General features: G+C 39.2%; 1 protein-coding gene across 1 annotated transcript in view; it reads left to right on the plus strand.

Moving 5' to 3' along the window:
- The window catches only part of SYN2 (synapsin II), a 171,523-nt gene extending 167,004 nt beyond the window's left edge, over positions 1-4,519 (plus strand). Inside the window, exon 12 of the mRNA XM_017832755.1 lies at positions 2,131-4,519. Coding sequence (XP_017688244.1) covers positions 2,131-2,259 — 129 coding nt within the window. The 3' untranslated portion in view covers positions 2,260-4,519. The remainder of the gene's footprint in view (positions 1-2,130) is intronic.
- The last annotated feature ends 6,649 nt before the right edge of the window (positions 4,520-11,168 follow it).

Here is an 11,168-nt window from a genome sequence, read left to right on the forward strand (position 1 = left end):
TTGGCCTGGAGTGTGGGTGAGGTTCCTGGAAGCACCAGGTGATATCTGGTGGAAAAAAAAGGATGTGTGGGTGGTAAAATCAGGACAGCTGCAGTCAGTGACTGGAGAGGGGGAAATACATCTTCAACAGAAAATGCACAAAGGCTCTAAATTTTCAGAAGAGTTTAGGTAAGGATTAGCAAGCTTCTATAATGTTTATTGAAAGCTTAATTTAGGATAAAATAATTTCTTTGTAAGATGGAGTGTTGTCACACCAGGTCAGCTTAGTTGTGTGATAAAACCCAAGACCATTTCAGGGCAATAACAAATGGCAGATTTGCTTCATCCTCAAAGCATGGAGGAGACAGAGGCCCTGCAGTTGTTGTTTTAACATTAAAGTAGATGTGAATTCAAACTGCCAGCCTGTGTTTTCAGTTTCTTAATAAAACATGAGTTTTACCTACGTAATCTTTTGTTTCGGTAGAAAAATGATAACACTCATGTCCTTCCTAGTCACCCTTTGCCCCTGCAGAGAACACACAGGTTGGGTTATGGCCCTGCCTAAGCCTACCATATGGTGATCACAGTCCTTGTGATTATGAAATATTATGTGTGCTTGCTGACAAAGCCACATGGTCTGTTCAGTGCTTCAGAAGAGAACTCTTGGACTTCCTTAGGCTCAATGCCTGTGGTTTCCTCTGAGAGCACTGGCTGTGTCACAGGGGGCTCTCTGCGGTGCCCGGGCACAGAGGAGGCTGCCAGGTGCACCAGAACAATGGGATAGGAAAGGACTTGGCTCCTCCAGGGCAGCTTTTCCAGGTTTCCACTGTGGGCTGATTGCCCCGGTCTCCAGGGCGCTCCTGCTGAAAATGCACATTGTTCCACTGAGTGGATCCCACAAACACTCCAGGTCCTGAACATGGAGAGGAGAGCACGGCAGCTTTTACATGTGGTTCAGAAAATTAGAGGAAGGAGGGAAACAAAACAGAGAGGACTTTAACCCACACTAAAGCAGTACAAAATTTTCTGCCGGCTGCCTCTTTCCTTACAAAATTCTCTTATTTCCTATATATGCTCATCCTCACAACGATGCTAACCGAGAACTATGTAACTGGGCCAGGTCATACAAGGAGCAGAGTTTGTACGTATCGCTTTTATTCCTCATTTGGGCTTCTGAAGGTTGGTAACACTGAATAATTTGAGTTTTAGACCTGTCCTCTGTCCTTTTATTTATGTAGCTGAAGCAGACAAAGCAATTTGCAACAGCTGCATGTGATGGAGAGTTGTCTTGTAACATTTAAAACTGTAAGTGCTGGATTGCTGTGCAGGAATTCACAGCTCAATGACTAAGATTTGTTCTGTAGTTATAAGATCAATTGCAAGTCTACCAGGAAAAAGCAGTAAGCCTTGCAAGAAACATGTTTAATTGATTTTACATTTACTATTTAATAAATTTTGAGGGTTTTCCCTCTTGACAGATGGCAATTTAATTTCTGGATTCTTAAAGAGAAAAAAACCCTTAAGCTATTATGCCCAGTGATTTAACGTATTTCACATTTCAAAATATTAGAGATGGGAGGATGTTCTGCTCCAAGGTTTTGGTTCAGGCCCATCTTTTCCTCTCAACAAGTTTACATGTGAAAAAGATACTGCCAAATAAATCTCCTCAAAGTGAAACTATGGCTGCAAAACACCCTGCTGTGCTCACACTTGTGGATACAAGTGAACAGAGTTAGAAATAAATTATTTCTTAAATTACACAGAGATATCTGTTGAAATCTATTTCCTAGTCAGTCTATCCTAAAAAAACCAGAGCAGAAGTACTGAGATACAGAAAAGTCATTCACAGTTCTAGGAACTGAGGAGAAAGACCTTGCACAAACGGAGGTAGGTTTGAGCAGGCATTCCTTGTGTTGTGATCACATGCTGCAAAGGGAAAACAATTTTTTTAAGAGCTTTGGATTAGCCCAAGATTCATATATCATGTCAGACAGCAACTAAATTAAAAAATGGTATCTGGAATAAATTTTAAGTGTATGTTCAGCCCCAACACTAAAGAAGTTTCTAATGAAAATAAAGACAAATCAGTGGAAAATTGGAACTAAGCTACTCTAATTTTTTTTCTCTTCTGTTTTCAAATGTATTTTCCAGAGTGGATCACTAAAGGAGCCAGAGCCAAACAAAATACCACCTCAGCGACCACCACCTCAAGGTTGTTTACAGTACATTCTCGACTGTAATGGCGTTGCAGTAGGACCAAAACAAGTCCAGGCTACTTAGATATCTAATTGAGACTAAAAGCAAGGGTTAAAGCAAAAAAATGAAAAAAAAAAAAAAGAAAAAAAAAAGGAAAGGAAAATAAATGAACACAAACAATCTCAAAAGCAAACATCTCAATTTTGTTCAGTTTTTGCATTGTTTCAGTGCTGACCTGGACTGTGTTTTTTCTATGCAGTGTCAACTCTCCCGTCTGGTTGTTTTCTTGTTCCTGTCTGTGCGTGTAATGCTTTACCAACTTTCCTCTGTAAAACTCGTGATTTCAGGGCTGTTGTCAACAGTGTACAAAGAATGTGCCTCTCTAGAGCCCCGTGCAACTGTACATTATGGATGGTTAGACAGTATTTTTGGAGTATTATATATATATATATCGTTCAGTAAAATACCACCGAGGTGCAAATCTAAATCCTTTTGCTTACTCTGTGAGTGTGTGCACACTGTACTCATAGCCTTTATTTTTGTGTGCATGACTAATAGGTAGGTGATCCAGATATATTTTTAAAAGTCTAGATTAGAATTTGCTAGTGGGGCTTTTTATTTATAATTTTATAAAGTTTATTAACATTTGAGTTTTACTTATACACAAGTGGAAGTCTGATATTTCAGTGACTCCATAAAATACAGTTCTTCCCAAGGAATATTTAAAATATCTTCTATTTTACATACTGGTATTCATATTTTTAGTAAATCTGCATTAAATTATTAGCTACAAAGCTATGTAAATGGGCCACCTATGTGCAATATCTCAGTGAAAGTGTATTTAATGTATCCTATTTCAATTAAGTAGTACCTTTTGCTGTCATTCTGAATTAGTAATCTATGGATATTTTTAATGAAAACTAATGCAAATACTTTCAAAAAATCTTATACTTACCTAAGATTTAAATCCCAGGTTGTTTAGTGAGAAGTACCTCAAGGACTGTTAAACTTCCTATAAGAGCTCATTTTTTTTCAAATACTGAGATGTGAAGGGATGGCAGACCAAGGTACCTTTAACCAGCCAGGGATGTTGCTCTTGGATTAGAATGCAAGACAACAGTGTCAGTGGTTTTCTTTACCAACTCAGGTCTATCTACTGTTTTACACCTAGGATTATCCAGATAGTTATAAAGAAAATCCAGTCCCGACGTTGTCCACATTAATAAGGTTTATAATAATTGCTTGACATCAAAGATGCAAAAAGACTTGAGATGCCTGACAAGTGCTAGATTTTCTGTAGGTAAATTATTTGTGATTTTTACAGAACCCATTTACAATGTAATGGTTATGAGAACTCCACGGGCAGGCAGTTAATCTGTTGTGAGAAATCTAGCCCAGAGTCACAGGCTGCACACTAGTGGCATACCAGAGAGCTTAGTTGCAAATGAGCCACAAAACTATAATTTTCGTCTTGAATATGTACAAAGATGAGTAGTGACCATTAGTTTCGTGCAAACAATTATGTTTAAAGGGAAAACAGCCTTATGTTCTACTTCTGTTTTCCCTACAAGCACTGGAAAAATTATCAGTGAGTCTCATCATTCTTAGTGTTTCTTTTATTTGTACAAGCTGGCTGGTGAGATGAGAATTAAGGTATGCATTATTAGCTATTTAAATGTTTGTGGTAAGTGCTACTGTTTACTACCTATCAGGAAATTACATGAATATTTTGCTTTAGTGATCAGCATTTGTCTGGGTCAGTGAGTATTCCAATGATGGCATTGGCTATTTTGTTCTATATTAAGAAAATTTCACTTAGAATCAGGTTCACAAATCCTTCCCTCCAGACACCCTAAAAGTGAAGAAACCATACTGCCCTGGGGTGGAGAAATGAATCTGATGACTGATTTTCTTTCAAGCAGTTGGTATTTTGTTTTGCATGGAGTAGTACCAGTGATCACAAGTGCTTTTCACACGACATTTGTGTGCTGTGTGTGAACAGAAGGGTGTTCCAGGCAGGATTTTAGCCTGTTGACTGTCAAGGATTTGCAGGGGCACACAGTATTCCTACATCCCACAGCCAAGACACAAGACAAAATGTCTCTCTGCATGTCAGCATGCTTAGGTGCAATATTGTGGGTAACAGGGAACAGATGTTTTAAAGTGTAGGCTTAATGTTCACTTTTGTTGACTTATTTTTGGTAAAAGTTTCTTTCATGATTGTTGCCTTTTGTACAACCCAGCTGCAAGAAAGTGAGCAAACGCTGGAAATGTGACAGCAGTATATCTTTTATGTGAAATATCTTGTACAGCTTAATGTGCAATAAAAGAAAGTTATATCTGTCTTCAGTGTAAAGTTTCTGGCATTCAAGCCTGTATGTACAAGTGGGGGAAAAAAACCTTTCTGGGTTTCAATACTGAGTGAAGAGACTAATAAGAAAATGATCCTTATTAAGATGTTGCAAGACCATGTTATCACCTTCAAATATTTCCTACAAAAGTGGTTCAAATTAATAAACAATGAAGGCACATTCCTTAACATACAGTACGTGCGATTTATCTTTCTACATCACACTAACACACTGCTACGACTGTATGAAAACTTACTGAAGCATTAGCACGTGCTGTTGTCAGACACATACACTGGAATCTCATGTAGCAAGGGGAAAGCTGACTACACTAGCAATTTAAAACCAAAAAAAAACATGTATTGCAGCGCTACCTCCAAATACGAAGGTTTTCTTTTAAGACCTGACTAGATGCAGTCTTTCACTTGCACTAAATATCTGTGTAAGACTAAAAATTCCCAGATATCTAGAACATCTAGATCAGTTGTGTTCTATAGTATTTACTGTTCAGCAAAGCTCTTTTCCTGAGTGAAACGATACAAAGAAATACTCAGAATTTCACCCCATCCTTTCTTCCCCTAAAGGCAGATGTCCTGTGTGCATGTCATGTGCAAGAATTAAGATTCAGTTATAACATTCAGTCCAGAAAACCACAATCAGACATGGGGTATGAGATAAAAGCAGCCCACTGATATCTGACACAGCACTATTTCAGTTAGAAAGCAGAAAAAAACCTGCTGTTTGATGATGTAGCATCTTTCAGCCGTGGATTTCACAACTTAAGTCTCTACTACACGTTGCATTTTCACACTTAATGCAGTAGCTTGCCAGCATCCTTCCTTTTCAGTGGAAAGATCATCTTGGTGAAGAATTAGTAATGACTTTCTTGTGTTTCTTGTAATGTTCTTGACATATCTCACTAAGGGGTTAAGTAAGTTATTAAAATACTTTAAATTAGCCAGAAAATTTCAGTATAAAGTTGTTTTACTGCTGTAAGAGTGAATCTGAGAGGCCTATTACAGAAATAATTTAAAAACTTCGGAGGAACAAAACTGCAATAACTACACAGAAAACAGTAACTATATTGCTGAAATAGATATTACTGTTATTTCACAGCCTCTCCTTAACTCAAGCCAACATTATTCTGGGTGTAACTCCATTGATTTGGTTTGAAGTCAGTACCTCTACTGCTGGGATAAATTGGGTACTATTTAGCAATTTAAAGGGTGAATCATGGGTGCTCCAAGCAAGTTACTAATGTACGGAGTGTGATTAGTAGTATTGTCTACCTGAAAGTACGATCCATATGAATAGAATTTTGCCTCAGAAGTAGAATTAATCACGTTCGAGGATTATTTTAAAGTGTTGGATGTGAAGTCTAATAAGGACTCTTTGAAACTATAAGATTATGAAGTTTTTCTTGTGCTGAAACCTAGGGGGCCCAGTGCAACCCCAAGGAATGCAATCCCAAAGCCAGGAGCCATTGCAGCCCCAGCGCATGTTCCCCCCGGGGCAGTCAGCAAAGCCCTCAACTTCCCAGCCACAGCGTCCACCCGGACCCACCACCCAGCAGCCACGGCCCCAGGCTCAAGGTCCTCCCAGCACCAGATTATCAAAGGAAGCAGAGCCACAGCCACAGCCACAGCCAGCTCCACAGCCTGCTCCACAGCCTGCTCCACAACAGAAGCCTCAGTCTCATCCACAACTTAAGTAAGATTTGCTTTATCCATTTTATTCTCTCCTCGTAACACAGATCTTGCTGCCATAACTGTAATTTGGGAGTTGGGCTAATATTCAGGAAAAAAATGGATGTACATTCTCAGGTTTAAAATGAGGTTAAAGTATTTAAAAATATTCAAAATATTTTAGTATTTTGGGTGGTGGAACAGGCTCCCCAGGGAGCAGCACCAAGCCTGACAGAGCTCAAGGAGTGTTTGGATGATCCTCTCAGGCACATGGTGTGACTCTTGGGGGTGGTCCTGTACAGGGCTAGGAGTTGGACTCAGTGATCCTTGTGAGTCCCTTCCAACTTGGCATATTCTGTGATTCTGTGATACCTGTTTATGGTTAGTAATTCACTATCATTTGTTATATCCTAAGCACTGCACAAAATTTCATTTAGTAGTTGTGCAATCTCTGCCCTAGTGAGGTCTGAAAACACATCATCTTTCTGCTCTTTGTTTCCTCCTTTTGGTGCCACTGACTCACAAGCTGGGTGTGCTGTAAGTCTGCACACAAAGAGGAAGTCTTATCTATTTAAACTTTTAACCTTGCAGTCACTCAGAAAACAGATTCCATTTCCAAAAGCCTATCTCAGAAACAATCCCAGTGAACACTTTGGACAGTGGCTGCCAAATTGTTTCTTTACAGCTGCACTTGGTCCATGGTTGGGTGGTGGCACTGACTGTAGAGCCCAGGTGATGCACAGAAAAGGCTGCACAGAACTGTCTCTGGGTATCTCACTTCTGGAAGATTCCTTACAGTAAGGAATCCTCACAGCTTAAACCCAGCCAGAAACAGAAAACTTGGGGAAGTTTTTAGCAATTATTTGCAGTTTTTCAGCACATAAATCCTATTGCTGGTGGAATCAGAGGCACATTCTCCTTAGTTTGGTACATAAAAGACTGGCATGTAGGCTTTGTTTCATCCCAGGAGCACAGATCCCCTTGTTCCACCCACTCATATGTTAATAGTGGTGGGAAACAACTCTGAGTCCTCCCCTGAGCCCCATTGAGTGGAAGAGAGACGTTAGATGACAAAATGCAAAGATGAGGGTATTTTCCTTGCCTTCATAGGACAGTGTATTTCTTTATTCTGTTTTATAATCCTAAAACTCAAGTTCATTGATCCATCATTTAAGTATACATAGTGAATAGAGAGGTCGATTTTCTTAAGCAAGATGGAAACTAGTTTGTAGTTTGAAACTTAACTTGACAACTCCTGACATTGAAGAAAAGCAGCTAAGAACAGTTACAGGACTGTACCATTTCCAGCTTTCTCCCTTTAGTTCTTTGTTCACATCTAGATTCATTTTTCTCTTCTTCACATGGAAGAGTGTCTATTTAAAACAAAATAACAAAGGAGAAATTAAAGTTTTTAAGATGTAAGTCATAATGAGAGTAGTTCTTCTAACTTTCAGAAGCAGTTTTAGGTCCACACCAAGGCTCAGATCTCCTGCCTGTAGGATTAACTCTATTTGCATGTGTATGCTTTGTATTCACCCACATGCTGTTACCTAACCTGTATGTACATGTTATTAATCTGTGAATAAATATTTAATTAGGCTACTTATTGTGTTACTAATCAAGTCAAGTGCTGCTTCCCACCCTCCCTCTTTCAGTGAGTACAAACAAACATTTATCAGTCTATTCTCATTAGCACAACTATAATTTATGAAAAACCTAAAATGCCTGTAGCACTGTTTGCTGTACATTATTAGTTTAAAAGTAGAGAGGCTGCAAACCATGAAGAGTCTCAAGCAATCAGAATAAGAAAAGTGTTTCAGTTTTACTATAGCCAAAACTGAAATCTATTGTACTGAGATAAAAATGAAATCAGTTAACTAGTTTTACTAATGCAGGGATGTCTTTGTAAGAAGTTTATAACTCAATTATGTATTCTATTTAAATACAAGCCTATTTTTTAGATATTATTTTAATTGACAAATCAGGAGTTAAAGTTTTAAACTTTAGCTATTTTCTTTCTTGTTTTCCTTGTGTGTTATGTGTTTCGTGCTTATGGAAACTCATACAGAAGTTATATGATAGCACTAAGGATGGAGTAGCATTGCTAGACTAACTGCCTATAGGCAAGAAAAATTATGTCTGATTTGCAGTATTTTTTAAAGCTATAAACTGTCATTAAGCCTCCATTAAGGATCTAATGTCCAATATGGAGAGAGAGAGAGAAAGAGAGAGCACATTACAACTTTCGGATTCATTCTTCAAACTCTTGCCAATATACCTAATTTTTCTTTGTGCATAACTGTTTTCAGCCATAACAAACCCAGTTATTAATTGTCCATGTTCGGTTGTGATTCGGATTTAGTAGGCAGGCCCCCATTTTTCTCAGGTTCTAATTTACACCATCCAGTTTACTGAAATACAATGTTTCAGATCTGTAAAAAGAAAACAAACCACCAGTGTGTGCCTTAAAAAAATGTTTTCCTCAGATATTAAGTCAAAGTGCAGGATGAATGTGGTGGGTTGCCCATAACTGCGTTGCTTGTGGTCAATGCCCATTTTGTTCACTGTCTAGGGAAGGGCCTAGAGCTGTGCCAGGGCAGGCTCAGGTTGGATCTCAGCCAAAGGTTCTTCCCCCAGAGGCTGGTTGGGCACTGCCCAGGCTCCCCAGGGCAGTGGGCACAGCCCCAAGGCTGCCAGAGCTCCAGGAGGGTTTGGATGATCCTCTGGGGCACAGGGGGTGACTCTTGGGGATGGGCCTGTGCAGGGCCAGGATTGGACTGGATGATCCTTGTGGGTCCCTTCCAGCTGAGCATATTCTGTGGTTCCGTGATTTTCCTGTTCTCCTCACTGGCACAAATGATGAATGGACAGAAGCTGGGGGACAATGTGACCAAACCAAACCTGTTGTGTTTTTGTCTTGCAGCAAGTCTCAGTCTTTGACAAACGCCTTCAGCTTCACAGAATCCTCCTTCTTCCGGTCATCTGTGAATGAAGACGAAGCAAAAGCTGAAACCATCCGAAACTTGAGGAAATCCTTTGCTAGTCTCTTTTCTGATTAGCCAGCTTCATCTAAATGCATCCAACATATAGTCTGAAAACTCCGTGAATATTCCATAGGTTTTGTTTTCCCTGTTCCAGTACCCTTCTCTACTGTGCTAACTGTTGTATTAAGCAATATGTTAAACTTACAGAAAAAAAATAAGTAGCAGGAGGACTTTGATGAGATCCCATCCAGGAACATGTACAAACATCTGTAAAGAATGAAGGGTTCAATTGCTACCACAGAATGTTGAAGTCTGAGGTCCTTATCCATTGTAATATTGTGGCCTTACTGTGACTGAAGTATATAATCCTATTTGAGACTCCTTTGTAGAACTGTGTTAATAAAGCATTGAGGAATGGGTTTCTCCTTGCTTTACCCATTCCCAATGCATTGCAATGCATGTGCATTTTGTGTGTAAATGTTTTGTACCGCAAAAGTATAGTCTTGACTTGTTCTTGCCTCCCAGATTTAGGAGGCAATTCACACTGACATTGTCAAGCCACATAAATAATGTGAGAAATTGAAGCAGTTTCTTCCTCCTTATACAATCCTTCCATCAGCTGGTTGTAGACTTCTGATGTATTGCTGAGAGTTATCAGTACAATAAATGTCATAAATAGAGTGTAAATGTACTACTGTATCTCCATATGTCTATTTAAATTTATTTCCAAACTGTAACCATAACTGGGTTTAGTTGCAAAGAATATGCATGATGTTACCCCTATTTTTGTGAACACCTTCTAATAAATGTAAAGTCCCATGCCTGATTTAAAAAAAATGTCTTCTACAAAGCTTGTTTTAATGTCAATATATATTGTCTATTTTGAGTGATATCAAAAGGGTAGCTTTATGATTATAAAATATTTGGACACAAACCACAGCTGTAAGAAAATAAACTATCACAATTAATTCCTTTGTTGAATCAGCATAATTAAAAAATGTATAAATTCTGGGAATCACATTTATATTTTCTAGTAAGTAGTGTCTTTTAAAAATATTTAACTTGTGAAAACAGAAATGATCCCAGACTTTGAGGTAGTAGCTGCATTTAAAAAAAAAAAATTTCTAAATCAACCTGAAGTTCATTAATAATCTCTAGATTATCCATTTCCAAAAGATTATTGGGTCTTTTTGCCTATGACACAGTATTCCTTGCCAGGAAACAGTGCTAAAAGGGGAAACAAGAAAAAAATAACTGTAATATTAACGTCTGAGGGAGAAAAAGAGCAACACCACAGTAACTTAAAAACCAAATGGGTTTTGTAATGGGTTTGTAGAGACAGATCTGTTTGCCTCAGAAATTTTAGCTCCTGTAGATCTGGTAGTTTATGAAGCCTGGGTAAATCAGAGTCAACCTTTGCTGACATCAGTCCTGTCAGCAGTTTTGGATTCCTTTGGGTGAGGAGCCTGGCTGGGGCCGGGAGGTTGGCAGTGAAGGATGGAAACTTGGCTGTGCAGTGATGTCAGAGCTGGGTTCGGACACGAGCCTTGGGTGGCTCTGCCTGTCAGCAGGCTTGGCTTGGCTGAGGACCTGAGCACACATTCCCTGAAAAGCAGGCACGTCCAAATCCCTCACAGCCAACACACTTGGCACCTTTGGGGACTGACGGCGAGGCCCGACTCTGTTCCAGAGTTCAACAACCATGCCCAGAACAATGCAGGTGAAGACTAAAAGGAATTTCTGGGTGAGTTTGCACTGCAACATTGGAAACAGATACAGAGCATTGCCCTCTGTAAGATGGAATCTCAGTCCCCCACCTTTGGAATGACCCTCGGAGGAGTTCTCTTACTCACTGACAATTCTCTCTTCTTTCAGGATGGATGCACTGTGTACAGAAGCCTGTAGTTTAGTCGATGAATTCTGTGACAAAACCAGAATGCTTTAACAGTTAAGAGTTTATATTAGTTCATATATAT

The sequence above is a fragment of the Lepidothrix coronata genome, unplaced genomic scaffold (genome assembly GCF_001604755.1).
Source record: "Lepidothrix coronata isolate B3197 unplaced genomic scaffold, Lepidothrix_coronata-1.0 Scaffold205, whole genome shotgun sequence".
Taxonomy (NCBI): Eukaryota; Metazoa; Chordata; class Aves; order Passeriformes; family Pipridae; genus Lepidothrix; species Lepidothrix coronata.